At 45.1% G+C, this 19,017-nt stretch overlaps 1 protein-coding gene across 5 annotated transcripts in view; it reads left to right on the top strand.

Annotated features, from left to right (window-relative positions):
- The first annotated feature begins 208 nt into the window (after nt 1–208).
- Nucleotides 209–19,017, top strand: part of CLUH (clustered mitochondria homolog) — a 55,092-nt gene continuing 36,283 nt past the window's right edge. Inside the window, exon 1 of one of the 5 annotated variants that reach the window (XM_037880164.2) lies at nt 209–555. In XM_037880164.2, coding sequence (XP_037736092.1) covers nt 420–555 — 136 coding nt within the window. In that variant the 5' untranslated portion in view covers nt 209–419. Of the gene's footprint in view, nt 556–2,927; nt 3,025–12,213; nt 13,685–18,178; nt 18,225–19,017 lie in introns of those variants that run through there. The other 4 variants (XM_043530915.1, XM_007057594.4, XM_043530914.1 and 1 more) reach the window with 4 other exon arrangements.

The raw sequence follows: 19,017 nt of genomic DNA, 5'->3' as shown, positions 1-19,017 counted from the left end.
TTGGCCCAAACTTTCCATTATAATCACCTATGTACCCTGGCGTTTACGAGGCTGACAAGTATTTACCTTTCCGGCTGAAATATTCCATGCCTGCTCTCTGAAGACAGATTATTAGTCTGTGTGGAGAGGCACAGATAGATAGGTAGAGTGTAGGGCCGGCTAGACAGACAGACTGACTTTGGCCCAGTCTGTAAGCCGCCCACACCCCCAGGTTTTTCTGGGCAGGCGCCTGTCCCTTTAAGGCGTTTGGGAAGGCGGGGAGGTGTGTCCCTGCCGCCGAGCCGTAGGCCGCGGCGTGTCAGAGGTCGGGGTGGCGGAGGGGAGTGCGCACCACGTGGGGCTGTGACTGGCTCTGTCCTTCCAGCGGCAGCGGCAGGGCACGGAGTCCGGGGCAGGCAGCGGCGCGACGGGGGCCGGCCATGGTCATTAAAGCGGACGAGATGCCGCCGGCGGCGGCGCCAGCCACGGCCCAGAGCGAGGAGCAGCCGGAGCCCGGGCACCTGAGCAGCAAGCGGCCGCCGCAGCCGGAGAACGAGCCGCGCTGCGGGAGCTCCGGTGAGAGCGGGGGGGGGGCTCCCCGCAACCCCCCCGCCTCCGCGCGGGTGGGGGGCTGCACGAGGGGGGCTGCCCCCCTTCTCAGCCTGCTCCCCTCGGGTGTTGGGGGGGCTGCAGGAGGGGGGAAGCCCCCCCTCCCCCAGCCTGCTCCCCTCGGGTGTTGGGGGGGCTGCAGGAGGGGGGAAGGCCCCCAGCCTGCTCCCCTCGGGTGTTGGGGGGGCTGCAGGAGGGGGGAAGCCCCCCCTCCCCCAGCCTGCTCCCCATGGTGGTTGGGAGCGGGGGGGCTGCAGGAGGGGGGAAGCCCCCACCCCAGGATTCCTCTTCTTGGGTATTGGCGGGGGGGGAGGGTTGCGTAAGGAGGAGGGAACCCCTGGTAGTGGGCGGGGAAAAGGGAAGTTATGCAAGCAGGGAGCCAGCTACTCCCCCTCTTCTGGGGGAAGCCCTCCTCTATTGCCTTCTCCCAGTGTATATTGGGGGAAGGGGAGCTGTGCACTGGGGAACGTCCTCAGGATTGGGGGCGGGGGGGCCTCCTCCCTGTTCACCCTCCCCTAATAGAGCGGTCTGGCCCATAATGCGGAGGGAAGCTTTTGCCCTGTGCGAACGTCCCTGAGGTACCAAAGAACTCAGCGAATGTGGGGGAGTCCCCACAGTAGGGAGGGGCGCCTCAGGTGCAGCCCTCTTTAATACCTAGGAGAGCAGATTCTGACTGCAGCAAGGAACCTCCATGTGTTGGGTTGAGAGCTCTGCGCTGTGTGTGTGGGGAAAGTTGTGCAGAGAGGAAGCCATACTGATTCAGGGGGGAGGCTGCCCAGTGGGGACTCTCTGCACTGTTGAAGGAGGGGCTGCTTCGTGAGGAGCTCTGCTGTGCTTGAGAGGGTTGATTTCTTGGGGATACTCTCGGAGAGTGTACTGTGGCCACCCCATACTGTGTGTGAGGTCCTGCTCTGTATGCTGTAAGTGTCCTGTCCTATTGCATTGAGGGCTGCAGGAGAACAGCTCATAGTGGGAACACCTGTATTGGGTGGATCGCTTGTCTAAGCGACGTCGTACAGAGAGGATCCCCCTGACCCTTACTGTTAGAAGTACTTTCTGGTGGAGCCAGGACTGTACAGTGGGGACCCTCATCTGTTGCTCTGTGAGAGTTTCCTGTATTGAGGTGTCTTCCTGGGGGGAAAGAGCTGAAGTGGGGGGGCATTAGGGAGTCTTTCTTCTCTCCTCCTCCCGTTCCCTTGCATTGCTATGTTTATCCTATATGGGGAGGTTGTCTCTTCACTGGGAGATTCCAGTATATGTGGTGAGAGATAATGGACGCCAAGAATGCAGGGCAGCTTTCAAAGAGGGAGTATTTAAAAAGGGGTGGCCTGGTCCTGGCCTTAATACACTTGATTTTGCATGAGGAGGTAAAAAGTCTTCCTATCCTTTATCTCCCCACCCCAGCTGGGTTAAAGCTATACAGAAAAAAATCTCCAGGGTTTTTTTTACTTTCAGTGTTTAAAAGGAGATCCTGGAGCAAATGATGGGATTGTGCATTTGGGGGGGGGGGGGGATTCTGAATAAATTTGGGAAAGAAATATTTTTAAAAGGCTTAGGCCCTTTTCTTTTCTTTTTTGCTGCTCTATTATGTTTTTAATTTTGGCTGGTTCTTTGGATGAGACATTCAGGCCTGGCCTAGACTTGACCACTTCAGATGAATGGTGATCTATCCAGTGCAGAGAGTAAGAGCTCAGCAATGAAGAGGGGAAGGGATTTTAGTCACTATTAAACTTTCATTTGAATATCTATTTAATTTCAATGACTAGCCTTTTGAATAAAGGAAAACTCTGCTAGATTCAAACCCACCACCCTGCAACCAAGCTGTTAGAACCCACAGTACATCCCTGGGACTTCCCAGAGGTTTTCCCACAAAACTAGGAAACCTAGGATCTGAACTGGGGGCCTCTAAAGGAAAAGCAAGCAGAGAAGAATCTTTGGTAAACAAAGACCTGAAAGATTTTGTAAGAGAGTCAAAAACAAATAAAATTCTTTAACCTAAATCGTTTACACACACTTAATGCTACCTCAGGTAACCCAGTCTGTCCCAAAGAAGAGGCTTAGTGGTGGTTGGAGAAGAAGGGGGAAAGGAGTGTCTGGAAGCAAAAGGCTTCTGCTTCTTACCCGTCCAGATTATTTTATTGCTCCTGCCGCCTGCTTTGATTGTCAGTTGCAGGGAGGGGTTTTGCTTGCTTAGTTTAAATTCTTAACCTTCACCCTTCTCTTCCCCCCCCCCCCCCCCCCGTGGACGAATTCACTTTGCATGGTCTGAGCAGATCTCTTCCAATTCAGTTGGCATCGCTGTTTAACTACCCCCCCACCCCCAAAAAACCCCTGGGGATCTCCTTCCATCGGCATAAACGTGGAGGAAGGGAAGCCGAACTGCTGTGGAGGGGCTGTGGATGACACTACCGCCTCTCCTCGGCGGAAGGGGTCCTGGTACGGGCTGGAGAGGCGCTGGGTGTCCGTGTTGGGGGTCAGAAGGGGGGTTCTGGCTGGGGACCGGGCAGGTCGGCGGAGGAGTTAGGGACGCGCGGGCAAGGGGGACCCGAGTGCTGGGAAGGAAGGAAGGGGCTGGAGGCTGCCCTCCCCCCCAGCCAGAAGCGGGCGGGGGAGGGCGGAAGGGCTGGAACTCAGCATTGGGCTGTCGCGGCGGGGAGCCGCCCGCGGCCCGCCTGGGCTGGAGCCGGGCGGGGGGGGGGGGGGGGGGGGGGGCAGCGCCTGGTCCTGCCGCTTCCTCTGCTAACGCCGATGAAGGTGACCTTCACTGGAACACACCACTGTGCCGCCGCCCGAGGGGGGGGCGGGGATGTGCCTTCGCTGGAGTGCGTTCTCCTCCCCCTCCCCCCCTTACTCCTCTAAGGCAAGGTCACTAAGCGAAGGGGGCTGCTCAATCCCTCGCCGCAGAGAACCCCCCCGCCCTCCCGTATTCCCCTTGCACGTTGGTCTGCTCCTGGCCTGGGAAGGAAAGAGTCGGGAGCTGGGATTCGCCTGCGGGGCGGAGTCTGATGTGGAGCGCGCAGGACAGCGAGAAGGGAGAGAGAACGACCCCGCTCCCCCCTCCACCCCGCGCACACGTGGTAGCTCCCAGTGCCCGGGCTTGAGACAATGTAGCGACCCCGGCGTTCCACGCGGCCCTGGGCAGGGAGCTGCTGGGGTCGGGGATTTAAAGAGACAGCGGCCTCCCTGGGAGCTGGGAGATTAGTGGGGTTCCGTTCTAGGCTCTAGGGGGGCGGCTGCCAGGACTCAGGAGCCAGCCTGCTGCAGCAGTTCGAGGAGGGGGGCTGCTGCCCTCCCAGCTCCCACGCTGACTTGCTGTGTGACCTTCAGCAGGTGGTTGAACCTGGCCCTAAGAGGGATGCTGCCTCACAGGGGTGATGCGTGGCATGGTTAATAAGTGTTAAAGTGTTTGAGGAGCTGAGGTGGAAGGTACAAGAGGAGAGAAAAGAACTGTATTACATTAGGAGAGCAGGGCGGCTTCCCCTAGTATTTGAGAGACTTCAGGTCTGTGTCCAGCCCTGCCATTGACCTGCTGTGTGGTCTTGGGCAAGTCACTTTCACTCTCAACCTTTGTCTGTACAAATACCTAGTAAGAGCCCAGCACAATGAGGCCCAGATTTCACTTGCTAGTGTAATACAAATAATGGTTATTCTGCTGTCTCCGCTAGCATAATTGTGATTGCAAAACCACCCAGCAGAGAGTTATACTTTCAGGATTCACTCCTTTTTATGATGCTTTGAGATTCTAAGTATAGATTTCATCTTTACTTCATTTTTTGTTAAAATCTCTTATCAACAGTCTTTTGGTGAATTTGACATCATTATATCAAATATCCAGCCCCAGATTCCTTCAACATGCTGGAATAATGTGCGGACTGCAGTTGTGTGTGAAAGGAGAGCGTATTCTGTGGTGGCTGATGTGGCAGGAGAAGGCCACTTGAAAAAGTTCCCATTTTACATCTTCCCATTAACGTGGCTTAAGCTACAGTGCAAAGGTTTCCCATGATCACAGACTCACATTTTGTCTTTGGCAATTGTATTTTTAAGGGGGTTAAATTTCTGATCTTTCCAGAACTTGCTCACGTGTTTACACTGTACAAAGTAGGGAGCCATGTAATGTGTATAATTTCTTACATGATGAACCTACAACACAAGTACTGAATGCCTAGAAACTTGGCTTTAATTTTGTCTTTGCATAAGGTATTCAGGATTTCTCCAAAAATAAACATCCATTTCATCTGGTGTCCTTACTTGGGCAGACTCCCACTGATGTTCTAATGGGAGTTTGCCTGGGTTTTGGGGCTTCGTCCTACATTAGGTACAGTTTCAAAATCTTTCTAGAGGGTCATCATAGGGTTGATTCTTAGAGGTGCTAAGCAACTGCAGTGTCTTTTGGAAGTTCCTTCCCGTCGTGGATGCTGAACCCTTCTCAGAATCCAGACCTGTGTCTGTGTGTCTTGAGTTTCATGCTCACGGAAAAAGTGCCTGACTGGCAATTCTACGATTGATTTATCCTATCCACAGACTAGGTGCTGCATTAATAGCAGTAGCGGTACAAACACCCCCATGCACTGCTCCGTCAGTGTGCTGCTGTCTCCTGATTTGGAGGGGAAACTTCTGGGGTGAAAGTATTATTCAATCCCTGACCTATCTGTTGAAATCACCACTTAGCGTCAGTTGTGGTAATGGTTGACGGGGTTGCTTGTCCAAAGGGAATTGTCGTGAGGCCACTAAACTCACTTCAAGTATGTTGTATATAACCATGCGAATTGTATTCCATTGGTGTCAGTGTTTCTGGATCCTAGTCTCTCGCTATTAACAAAATATCCTAACGTGATTGTAACAACTGAAGTTTGAACATTTTTAAGAGCTGTCACAAAATATTCAAGAAGGGTCATTAATCTCAAAAATTAAGTGGCCAGATTAGGAGAATTAAAAATAATATGCAGAATAATCCCCCCCCCCCCAAAAAAAAAAAAAAAAAAAGACATTAGAGTGTTTGACAGAACATTGCACGCTCAGCTGGTTATCTATCATCTGGTTGTCCTATAACATTAAATTTGGAGGCTGCAGGGAGTGGGTAATGGCAGTGCTTAATTTGTAATGAAAGATGTTCTGGGGCTCAAGCAATTAGGTGCCAAGGCTCAAGTAATTTTTTTTACTTTCATAACTGACACAGCAAGCCCACTATGAACTGCCAAACATAGATGTGCCAGAGCTCAGCCCTGGCTCAAATGAAGCATTGGGTAAGGGGGATATGGAGCCATTTGCCAATAGGTCTCTAATTCAAATCCATTGCCGGTTTGATAGTGACCAGTGATCAGGTTGCTCAGTGATTTGTGAGTGGATGACTTTAGTCCATTTCTTAATAGTCAGATGTTAAAAATCACTACCTTCTATTGTCAGTCTTAGCAGAGGGGCTCACCCATAGGAATGCTGGGGGTGCACCTGGGAAGCTCCCAGTGCTGCTGTCCTTCTATTAGTACTGTGGATAACTAGAGGGCCTTATCTTGAGGGCTTTCAACAGGGCACCTTTCACAAGCCCTAAAGACACATTAAAGCATGCATCTCATTTTAGAAAACTTAAATCTTAATTTGAAAGGTGCTCAGATTTGTACTTTTTTTTAAGTGTTGTGCAGAGGGTCTTATAAACTTGAATGTTGATCCCAAACTCAAGCCCTTTCTTGATCAGCTTTTTTGTTTTTTTTAAAAAAGGACATAAAGCAAAGGGTGAGAGCTGTACACCTTGTGGAAGACCTACATCCTAGTGAGAGATAAGTTTGCACCTATATTTGATCTGACACTTTTTAAATATTGTTTAGTAGTCCATAAGCTGTTGAAGTTTATACCTAAGCCAAAGTCTGTCTGTTTTAGATGACTGAGTGGACTGGACTGAAGTAATTCAAGGATGCAGGAATGTCCTGTTGAGAGCGCACTTTTTTTTCCCCTTCAGGTTTTTTTTTTCAAATGGACGACGTGTTTGCCATTCCACTAACTTAGTTAAAAAATTACAGTGCATAATCTTGTGCTTCAGGGCATTAACTGATTTCTAGCTGGTGTTGGGTGGAAAAATAATTCCTCTCCAGCATTGCACGATTGGCCAGGTACATTTTGGAGGACTTTCACTTTCTTCTAAAGCATCAGGTGTAGGCCATAGGCAGGAGCAAGATACTGCATGCTTTCTGGCCTAAAACCAGTTTACCTATGCTACTTATGAATCCTTCCAACATCTGTGTGATCACCGTAGAGGAAACTGAGAAGTTAAATGATTTGTGCACAGCCACAGAAGGAGTCTGCCAGAACTGGCATTAAAATGTCAGAGTTACTGGCTCTCTGTCATGTGCTGAGGTGAGAGAGATCAAGGTTTGGTTCCAGTGTGACAATTTCTGTGTATTGCTTAATAATGTTACACTAATAAGTGAAACGTTACTTTGTTTTAAGCAGTTCTGCCAGTATTGGGTGGAAGCTGGGTGTAATTTTGTAGCTGCTGAACTCTGAGTTGGCATTTCATCGGTTACAAGCAATCTTTTCTTTCTCTTGCATGAAGATTACCTTTCTTTTAAAAACCTGCACACTGTTCATGTAATGTTTTCCAGCAAGGACAATTATAGGATAGTTAACCCTTCAGTTTAGTTAACGTATACAAAGTCAAGAGACGGTGAAAATGCATTTCCTGGATTACTAGCATTTTTACTGCTGTCACTGCTTCAAATCTGAGCTTGTCTCATGTGCAGATTTAATAATATAGTCAGCTCAAAGGAATGCTGTTCACCCGACTTCTTTTAGCGCCTCTCGGAGCTGCCTTTCCCCGCTTTCCTACGTACAACTCCTCTAGGTCTGCCACATGTTCCAGGTACGTCCTGTTGCGCCATTAATTTGAACAGGCATTGTGGGAAGACTGTTGTTGAGACGCGAGTGCAGTTGTACAGCAGTAACAAGGTCAGGAGACTGCTGTTTAATCTAAGGATCTGCTATGACTGTCTGTCACTCAACCACGGAAGTTTTAAAAAGGGCTGATCTTTAGACTGGAGAGCATTGCTTCTGTCTTAGGTTGCCTGCGAGTGATAGCAGTCAGGAAGGAATTCAGGTGGCAACTTTGGAGGCTCTGTTTACTTTCTTGTCATGTGTTTGGTTGGTCAATCTAGGCAGTCTGTTATTTTGAGGCGTTATTTAAGGGTCTGACGTTCCTGTATTGTGTTATATATTTGAAAAGTAACAGTCAGGGGAGAGTGTAGGATTTGACTGGAGCAGACACAGTAAAAGGACCTCACTCCTCAGCATTGAAATCCATGACTGGCTTTGTATTTGGAAGTGGATCCACTTTCAGACACCACTGTCTCTACAGGCCTGTGCACCAACATTAGTGGTGGACATGTCTCCCTGCAGAGAGTCTCTACATGAGGGACTCTTCTAAAGTAACCCTCCCCTTTGCATCCAGAACTCATGATACCCTGGGTGGAAATTGTTTGCTAAAATCCCCTCTTGTAGACAAGGCCCTAAAGACTTACTTTTTTACGAGGCCTAAAAAAAGGGAGAGGGAAAAACAATATGAGCTTGGGGGAAGGTAGGGAGGGTCTTTACTCTGCCACATTCAAAATCCAGATATGCACATAAAGTAACCAGTCATTACTGTAACTCTCCTCTTCCCTGTTTCTTTATGCTTCAGTTCTCCCTCCCCCTGCCCCATTGCGGCATGCCTCAGGTTAGATTGTAAGATCCTTGGGGCATGGTACAGGTCTTTCATTTGTGCTGCAAGGCACTTAGGCACTGCATAAATAATAGTAAAAACACTGGTTCTCATCTCAGTAAGCACATGAGCATTTCAATTAAACAAGCTTTACTGTACAGACCATATGTCAGCTACTCCAAATGGATGAGCTTTGCGTTTTGTCTTTTTTTTTTTTTTTTTTTTAAACTGATCTTAACTAGAATAATTTGTTAATCTGTCTGGCTCTTAGTAAGTGGTATTACAGACTTCTTGTCCCTGTAACAAACTCTTCGCCCTTAGGGAGGGGCTGAACTACCTTCATTTGAATAAACTTCATTCCAGCTTTCAGGAAAAGCTATATCTCTGTTACTGTATTTTGAAATCTTTGCTACTGCATTTCTGTCTTCTCCCTCCCCCTTACCCTTTCTTCTCTGAAGGAAAATTTTAAAGGAGCAGTCCACTTAAAACAAAATTCCTTATCTGTTGCTAATACTCTTGATTTTTAGAAGTGCCCTTAGCCTAAATTTCCCTTTGTAAGGTCTCTTTAACTCCAGAAAACCAAACCAGTTTTAAAATTATCCCTGTTCTGGGGTCCAGGTGCCCTAGGGTGACCAGATAGCAAGTGTGGAAAATCAGATGGGGGGTGGGGGGGAAATAGGTGCCTATATAAGAGAGAGCCCCAAAAATCATGACTGTCCCTATAAAATCGTGACATCTGGTCACCCTAAGGTGCGCTCACCCATCAGTCTTGTTTTGGGTTTTTTCCCATCCATTTGGGAAGTCAAGACACAGCCTCCTGTAGTTGCTGATATGTGTTTTTTTGAACTTCGCACTTTGCCGTAGGCTCTGGCCTTTCGACACAGTTTGGGAGCAGTGTTTGAACTGTTTACCATTGCAACTAAGCCTTTTGGCCAGCCAATGGTAGGACCACGTTTTAAAAAAAAGTTTTGCCCAGCCAAACTATGCTGGAAATGGGTTGAAATGTAACTCCCAGACTCGGCCGGTGCAGGAGAGGGACCCAAGATGCTAAAAGTCCAAAGCTTAGAAAGCATTTCAGTTACTGCAGGAAAGAGCCTCTGAGCCAGCAAGATTGACGCAGCACAAATGAATGTGGCCTGGAGGGTCAACTACAGCAAAACTATTTTTCCGGTATCCACGAAAGAGCATAAAAGGTGCAAACTTCTACCGGAACTAGAACAGCTCTTGTTAAACGTGACTTGAGCATGGTTGGGCCTAACTGATCAGATTCTGGTGTGACTCTACTCTCTTTGAAAGAGTGAAGAATTTTCCCCATTTAAATATCCGTAGTGTTGTATGTAGTGCCCACAGAAGAGACTCCCAATACAGCACTTTCTATCGCGGGTTTACCTCCTGTTTTAACTGGAATGGGCATCGCTTTAGCTGTAGGGCTGATGAGCTTTTTTGGTCAGCTACAAACTACAGGGAGTGAAGGAACTTCACATGATGCAACTCTGTGTGTCCTGCAGCCTCTGGAGACTAAACGTGATGCTTATAACCCTTAATGGTACCTACAGATGGTTTAAAACAAACATGGATTTACAGATCACAGGGGACAGCGCCAACACACTTGCTTAGGGGCATTTGCTAAGGAGAATGTGTTGGTTGCATCAAAAGAGATGATGGAAATTTAATTTGGAAAGTTGGAACCTCCAGGTTATAGGTGCCCCCTGATGGGATGAAGAGAGGCAGTTTCCATGACATCCTGTCTCTCTCGATGGAATCTTAAGGAAATAATCAATCCTCCTTTGAAGATGGCATAAGCTTTTGGGGTACCTATTAAACTTGCTTCCTCCTATATAAATATCACCCACTACAAGTGAAACCCTACCCAATGCCTTCATTGTATCTGGTTAACTTTCTTCTAATGAATCTAAAATACTGTAGTTTGTGCTGTATGCAGTACATTCTCTCTTGTTCAGGTCCAGTTTGAACTAGCTGAATTTTGCTGTTTGTATACTCCCATTAGTAGGAACACTGTTGGTGTTAATTATTTGATCACAATGTTTTGTACAAGAAGAACTTTATCGAGGATATTTTTTTTTATTGCTCGTCCTTAAATCTCTATTGCCTTTAGCGTGCGTACGAATAGCTTAAATATAACTTGTTCAATCTGAGCTAACAGTTTGGCCAAAATTTCCCCATGGAGTAAGTAGATCCAGCTCCTATGCTAGTTGCACTTGCTTAAATTGGGTTTCTATTTGGCTCTTTATTTCCAGTTAGGGGCCTTGTACACATTGGGTAGAAGTAAAATGATAAAGTTGGTGAATTTACAGCTTTGGTAACTAGAATTAAGTTTAAATTTGTTGCAGTTAGCAAAGCCATTTTAAAATGGAACGAGTCTATACCAGGAAGGTCTCTTCTCTGAGGTTGTCTTTTACACAAAGACCCACATGAACTCAAAGGTTTTTAAACTGAAGTCTGGAGCATGTACAGCTTGTGCTTCTGTGTATAAGGAGGGAGAGTTGAAGCAGTCAGTGTATCTCCCCTGTTTTCTGTGCTTCTGAAAGAGACATTAGTTGGAAGAAGTAGGCGTTTTTAAGCATTTCAAACTTGGCACTAGATCCTCAAGATAATGGGGCTTCTCATGACTAAGGGTTTTCTTAGGCCCTTACTGCGTCTTACTTATAAAAGGGGTAATGAGACAGAAGTCCTATAAAAGGAAATCTGAGCTGCCTCGACTGGATCTGGAGCTAGAATGAGTTTCGGTGGGAGAGATTTTTGTCCTGCTCTTTTAAAAAGGCAAAATACAAGAACAATAGAAGCTAATCGGGGATTTAATTTTGTATAAAGAACTTTCAGCCTGTGTTTTGTTTTGTTTTGTTTTGTTTTCAACCTGTTCATTCCATTTCTTCTTGGCAGGGTGTTAGCTGGAGTACAAAATTCTGCTATGGTGATTGGCTCTAACTTCCTAAAATTTTCTTGAGAAATGATTCTTCTGTTACGTATATGGGTGTGGGATTGACTGTTAACAAATGTGTCTATGATATGGTGTAGGGTGAAGACAGACTCTTCAGACGTTCACAGCAGAGACAGGACTTATTTTTTACCTCTATAAATTTGGAGTTGGCCTATGTATACATGGACATAGAGTTCACAAGAGTGAATTACAATTAAACTAGATACAAATATTTAAAATTACTTAAGCAAAACTGAAAGAAATGCTTTGACTAGGAGCATAAAACTTGCCATTGCAGAGTCAAATCTTCTGGTACTTCAGACTGAGTATCTATCTTGGAACATGACTTTGTTATAATCTTCCCTGAAAAGTTTTTTTTTCCCAATGTAGCTTTCATTAGAGGATCTGTCTCCAAAGGAAAATAACTGTCCAATAACACCACAGAAGCAAATATAATTAAGAGCCTACTAGATACTTTACTGGGGCACATGTGCCCACGCATTAGTGGTGCTTATCCTGAACTGATGTATAGAATAGGACGAGAACCAGGAGGGTGGTCGGGTTATGTGGCTTAATTTTGTCCTTTCAATACTCGTGTCTGGCAACTTTGATTTGTATTGTAGCCTATTGAGAGAGTAGAGTTTTTAATGCTCTTGTTACAAGGTGAAAATCTATAATCTACAACTCCTGCAAAGTTACTGGGGATTCCTAAAGTTAGTTTGAAACAGAGGCGTTTTGTGGGGCCAGAAAACTCATTTGGCAACTCTCTCTACCTCGTTCACTCCCCACAGTCCCTTTTTATGCCAATCTGGTTTATATGGATGGCTCTGCATGAGCCTAGGCGTGCCATAGTAACTAGCCTTGTTTTGTAATTCAATGCATCTTATTTGTTGTTAAACTTGGCAGAGCTGAAGTGCTGTAACATGGTCCCATACTGCATCGGTACAGAGCCTGCTATCACCACTCTATTTATAACTCACTGCTGGGCTTTAACAGTCAGCCCAGTATCCTCTCTCTCTTTCTTAGGGACTTTGAAGAACTTTGATTTTTTTCTCCCGTCTTTGGGGCAGCAGGGAGAGGAGGAAGTCTTCAGCTTTGGGGAACTTTCCTTTTACTTTGTGGATGTCCTGGCATTCTGCAACTTGATATTTTGAAGACCGAGGCAGAGATGTTCCGAAGATGAAGGTCACTGGAAGGAACTTTGGGACAACTCCCACTATGGTGAATTCAAGGTTTAAATCTGCGTAAGATATTAGAAGGGAAGAAACAGATGAATGTTTAAGAGAATATTTTCTTTATTCCCTGACATAGGTCTCTTTGCGTGCTGGCAATCTAAATTATTAGTCTTGTGCTTTTTGTCTCATGGGGTTCAAGTAAGAATTTTCTTAGAAAATCTGATCGGCTAGCTACGTGACAGCATTAACAAGTCCAAACTGTAGATGATGTGAGACCTGTCTTTGTTGTGTACTTAATATATGTGTACAAACAAGATTGCAAACAAAACTTACTTCTCCTGTTTGGTCTTTTATCTGTGTAACCTGTAATCATGGGAAACAGTATCTTTGCAAATTGCTGCAGACACGTCACTGATCTAATCTTCCAGACACACAGCTTTAATTCGTCTGAGAGGGCCCCTCTCTTACCCAAATCTCCCATTAGTTGCACTGCATCTCCTGATGTCTCCCTCCCTGTTCAAATGAAGTTAGATGTCTCGGAAGCTTGCAAGTGCATGCCACTGTATCCGGACATTATTCTCAGCAATGCATCGAATGAAAGTCTGCAGAAATGGCCAGAATATGTTCAAGGCTTACCCAAGGAGAAGGGCAGCGAAGAAACGATGAAGGCCTGTGAAAACAGCTGCTTGAAACTCAGTGTTGCTGTTGCTAGCTTAATAAAGCAGGCAGAGGCATCTTCTGCTCTGGCCGTCCTTCCTGTCGACCTTGAGAAAGGATCAGCTACACAGTTAAATCATTCTCAGTCACTTGAGGCCTGCCAGAATTGTGGGAAACTTGAGGCCAATGGCCTAGACTCTAAATCGTGCAACCAGGAAGAGCCTGTTGTACCAGCTGACAAAAGAGCTGCAGCCCACAGAATGCCTATTGTTGATTGGCAGCAAAACCAAGACCTCTCTAAAAGGGGAAAAGCCTCCAATTTGGAACCATCGTTAGCCGCTCCAGGTGTCCAATTAAAACACAGAACTAATGCTTCTAACTTGGGGAGCTGTGAAACGGTTGAAATGCCTGAATCTAATCTCTCTGGAAAGGCAGAGAAAAGCCAGAATATCCAAGAGACAGTCTTGTCTGTTGTTACAGATGAGAATACACATATGATCCAGGATAAAAGCACTTGCTACTTACTGACCAATCCTGCAATTGGCCTAGATGATGAGTTAAACCTTGATCCTGATCTTGAAGTGAGCACACTGCCATCAAAGCAGAAGAAGAGGAGGAGGAAAAGGAAGCTTTGTTTTTTAGGTGCTTGGGGAGTGACTTTTTATTCTTCCGGGTGTGGGTGTGTTTTTATATATAAAATGCCCTTATGGGGGGAGAGGTATGCTGGGAAGAAGTAAAGTTCCATTCAGACTCTGTATTCACTCCCTTAACGATCTCAAAACTTTTTTTCCTTTTGGGCTGAAATATCCCATGTTTGCTCTGTCACGAGGTGACTTTATTTATTTATTTATTTATTTATTTATTTATTTTAAGTTTGCACAAAAGCTTTTTCCTTTTTCCGTTTTATGAAAGCAAACTTTCCTTGGGCACAGAACTCAATCACTGCAATCTAAACCTCTGACTTCACAAGTGACTAGGGCTCAGTAAGGAATAGTTGCGGTATGAAATTGCAAGGTTGTGATCTTTTAAAGAGATGTTATGTGTTCACTGGGTCTCTTTCCTACGTGCAGCTCTGTGGTAACGTGCAAAAATTGCAGATTTGTGTAGAACTATACTTAGACACAAGATATTTTAGGGTGGCTAATTTTTAAAATCCAAGTGTGCATTTGCACTTGTGCAACCAACTAGGGTTATTTTTTGCATCCAGCTCCCTCCCCTGGCTCTTTACAAGAGTAAGCTATTGCAGTGTTACATTTATGCATTTATACACAGATTAGGAACTGCACAAGAAACACTAACGGTCTGCATATAGAACCAGTTGGTCCTATTTATTTTATATATTGAGGCACGATGCGTACTTATGGGCAGTATGGATGAGTGAATATGAAAATTTTGTTCCGCGTGTGTAAATGTAACATGAAGTTTACAAGCTAACTTTTAATTTCTTCTTTTGCAGAGAGGTAGCATGATCTGATGACTAAAGCCTAGTAAGAGAATGGAACCCTAACCGTGGGCCAATGTCGCTCTCAGGGTGAAGTTCTGTGGTTAAGGCGGGGAAGAGAATAAACACTTCTGTGGCCATTTTCCCCCTTTATTTTTATTTTTCAAGGTCTAGAATGTTCAAAGTGGTGGGTGGGAGGATGTTGTCTTTGAGGTTGTGAAAGATACCTGCTAAATATGGTCTTCCATGTGATTCTGCCAACTATATGTGGCTATCACCTGTGCATACATAGTGTCACAAGGTGTGTGGTTAGACCAGAGTGTGTGCAAACTTCTGCATGAAGAATTAAGGTATTTAGTCTGATATTCCTTTTATTTTTAGGCAAATCCAGCCCCAGTTTATGCATCTCCCGATATGATTATGCTGTTCAAAGGCCAGAGCTGGATTACAAGGGGCTCTTCACATTATTGCACTGAAGGCAGGCCTGGGGAAGGGAGGGATCAGAAGTACAGCTCTGTAAGTCTTTGGCTCCGTTGCCCTGTGGATGGGCAGGGTTATCTGGGCCATTGTGGATGAAACGGCCTCCAAGCAGCTCTGCACTTGCTCTATAGACTGGAACAGGATCCTGCTCCTCCATCTTCCCTGTGCTTAAACTGGGAGCTGGGCAAAGGATTAGTCCCTAGGTCAGGGCAACGTGGCAAAAGAGTCACAGCTGGTACTGTTGGATAGCTGCACAGTTTAGTTCTCTTTCAGTAGATCCCGTCTGGTAGGTAAAATAAGTGAGTGAGGTCAGTGAAGGCCAAGCAAGGTAGCTTAGTGGAGGGTTCTGGTGTGATGTCATAAAACACACAGGAGCCGAGCTACTTGGAACTCCGTGCGGGATCGGATTTGCGTTTCAGGTTGGTACTGTCCACAGGAGGCAGTATCCGTAGCAATAAACCAGAGCGATATGTTGCAGGAGCACTCGTGTGTGCGCCGTTACAATGCCAGTCTTTAAAAATAATGACAGGTTTCAGAGTAACAGCCGTGTTAGTCTGTATTCGCAAAAAGAAAAGGAGTACTTGTGGCACCTTAGAGACTAACCAATTTATTTGAGCATCCGATGAAGTGAGCTGTAGCTCACGAAAGCTCATGCTCAAATAAATTGGTTAGTCTCTAAGGTGCCACAAGTACTCCTTTTCTTTTTTTAAAAATAATGTGTTTATTTAAAACTCGGGCCAGCTGTGATCAGCTTGTTGCTGAATTCTACCGAAAAGGTGCTTAGGAGTTTAGCAGACATGCTGGCTTCTGTTCTTAGTGGAAATGCTTTGGAGAACAGGTTTATGTTCCCCCTGCTCGCCCCCTCCCTCCCCATTTTGCTTCTTTCTGAAAACTGACACTAGCATGTCTTAAATCTAAATATTAGTCACTTAAACCTGGGATCAAAGTGATAATCCTGTCAGGCTTCTGTTTCCACCCAGATTATTGGAAGCAGAGTATAAAATTCCTGGGGTCAAAGATTCTGCTCTTCTCTGCCCCTGTGAATCTGCAATAGCCACATTTTCTGCTCCATTACTGCTGCTCCATGGTGTTGCACTGCTGTAAATATGAAATTTTTGGTCCTGAATCCTATCTTGGGTTCAGCTAGGAAGATGGTGGGAATGCTTTTAGCATGCTGGGGTTCTTATTTGTTTTTATCATTGTGCCAAATGTGAATTTCCAGTTTGCAGACATGCTTAAAAGCAAGACAAGTGTTTGGAGTTTGGACACCTATTTCAGACTGTGAAGACATGTTTGTACCCTCAGAATGAACCTGCAATCACAGTGGTGACAGGGTCATGCTTAAGATGAGTAAGGACAAAGTAGGTTTTTGATTCCTTCATCTTTAACAGTCTGCTGATAGTGTTGCTAAATGCAGGTAAAGGGATACTAAAAACCTTACTTTATTTTGACAGTGTCGCCTATTTCTTAAGTTTGGAATGTAACTTGTTAGCAGGTTAATTTGGGACTGCGTTTATACTGCTATGTCTTAGGCCTGAGGATGAAATCTGCAGCTAAGTGTTTCTATTAAAAGGCATCATTGTTGTCTCTTGAAGTAACAGAATAACTTCAGCTCAGTGGTTTTCAACCTTTTTTCATTTGTGGATCCCTAAAAAATTTCAAATGGAGGTGCGGACCCCTTTGGCAATCTTAGACAGAGTCTGTGAACCTCCAAGGGTCTGTGGATCATAGATTGAAAACCACTCACTTAGCTATTGGATACTTCCCTGGCTTGTTCGAACATTATGGATGTAAATTTCTGATGTTCCATTACCTCTCTTTCTTACAGGAAGTAGATTCAAATTCAGATATGAAAATGGCACCTTGGCAGGGACCTTGATCTAATTGTTTTTGAGAGGTGCCTACATCACGTGTGGGTTCAGTACAAATAGAGATAATCACAATATGGTGTCTTGTCTCGATATTTTTTGGTCTGTCCATGTGAGTAGATAGAAACTAATTCTTCTACTTAAACTGTTACATCAGGTGTGACGTAATTTGATCAAGCACTACAGGGTTCTCTATTCCCTCTAAAGAGTTGGTTTTCACCATAATATTTTGGTTTGCTTGTTTTTTCAACATAGTGATTAGCAGAACCTGAACACAGGTGAGGATTGTGATGTGAACCAATGGCCCAGAATATTTAGTTACTGCTGAAGTGTCTGCCCAGAGAAAACATGGTTCAGTCACTTTAGTAGAGCCTGTGAGGATGGGCTTTGACCCAGAGGATTCTTACTGTAAGTGTGTATTGTCACTTTAAATAATAGTTTTAACCTCCAGGTTCTTCTAACAGTTGTGACCACAAAGCAGTTTGGTTAGAGGTTTAATGTAGAAGTAGAATGAATGTCCATATTTCTGTTTATAGTGATAAGAAAGGAGGGGCTTCTGGGCTAAGGCTTCTGAAAAGAACACAACCAGTTCTCAGATGTGATTCAGTAAATTACCCTACCGTATTTTTAAAATATTTTGTGTTGCACTTTCTTGTACAGAGTAGGGGCTCAGTCCTACAAACACATTCGTTTGTAAATTAAAACGTAAAAAACACAGGAGAGATGCCCAGAAATGTTTTGTAATTTGAAGAAATGAGTAACTTTACTCATGTGATATATCCATTGCTAGAATAGCACAACACACTGGTTCCAGGTTTGGACTGAGAGTTATAAAATAAAACTGCATTGCCTCTAAGAAAAAAGCCTAGCTTTTCTTTCTTTCTTTTTTAAATCCCTTTCTTACTAACCATCTTAAATTTTATTGAAGGTGAACTTGTAAAATTTATTTTCCTTTCCCTCTTTGTGCTGTTTGATTACCTCAGGCATTTCTCTACAGGAAAACGCTGGCATAGCTGGCGTTGTTTCTGTGTGTCGTCTCCCTTTCAATCTGCTTCTGCAGAGCAGCCGTGAAAGTTGGTGACTCCTTTTAAAAGTGGGTAGGCGAAACTTCCATGCAAAGCTCTGCTAGGCTTTGTGAGTCACTGTAGAGGATGCGATGCTTACCCTGAGGAGACACCCCTGCAGCGCTCCAAGTTGCGGTTGCAACAAAAGAGACCGTTTGTGTGGAAACGGCAATGTCCTGAAAACCCTTCCTTGATTTGTAAAACCGTCTTTCTTTTCCCGAAGGCGACCTAAACTATTGGGTTAATCTGCTGCTCTCTTTTGGTGCAGGATTAATTTCTTGCTCCTCAACGTGAGACCATGCTGGCTAGAGCTGGATCGTGTGGTGCAAGTAAGCCTTAAACTGCCACCTCTTTGCTGCCCCTCCCTGCCCCATAGCTTTACCAATTCGTATCCTTTCGTGATGGCCAGTGGGGACTATATTGTACCATATTGCATGATGGCAGCTCCTTGATGTGGTGAGGTCTTCTAGGAAGCAGTCCACCAAAACGGTGCTCACACCATTAGTTTGTAACTTTTATAGCCTTGAAAAGTCATAAACAGAAGCTGAATTATTTAGAAATTTAGAATTTATTTAATAGAAATAGCCCTGAATTTATGTAGGAAGGCTCATATGCAGCCTCTCCTTTGATTGGGTAGATGGAGTTAATAGCACTTATCTATGACCAGTTGGTGTTGCTCAGTTCACGCTTGGAGCTGGGGTAGTCCTGGCTTGCAGCATTTGTTAGCCCATGATTCCTCAGCAAAAAAAAAAACAAAAAAAAAAAACTACACACTAGCAGGAAAATGAGTGGCATGCCTGTCTCTAGAACTGCCCACCTCTGAGCAAGTCAGTTAATTTCCCCTTGCTTTTTAAGAAACTTCACTTACTTGCTGGGAACTTAGAAGTGTTTCCAGTTGACGTGTTTCCAGTTGACGTGTTTCCAGTTGACGTGTTTCCTGCCTCTGTAGCTATAGAAAAAGGTAGTAATCTTGGAGAATGTCAATTGGCCATGTTCCTCTCTACGGGTTATGGTGCCGGAATGGCCGTTGTGTCCAAACTAGGTATCTCTGGTGGGTCTGTTTGGGTGGGATACCTCCTCAATGAGGCTAATGGGAGATAGACATGCGTGTGCAGAGCAGCA

The sequence above is a fragment of the Chelonia mydas genome, chromosome 17 (genome assembly GCF_015237465.2).
Source record: "Chelonia mydas isolate rCheMyd1 chromosome 17, rCheMyd1.pri.v2, whole genome shotgun sequence".
NCBI lineage: Eukaryota > Metazoa > Chordata > Testudines > Cheloniidae > Chelonia > Chelonia mydas.
The sequence above is the reverse complement of the archived record's forward strand: the minus strand, read 5'-3'. Positions and strand labels throughout refer to the sequence as shown.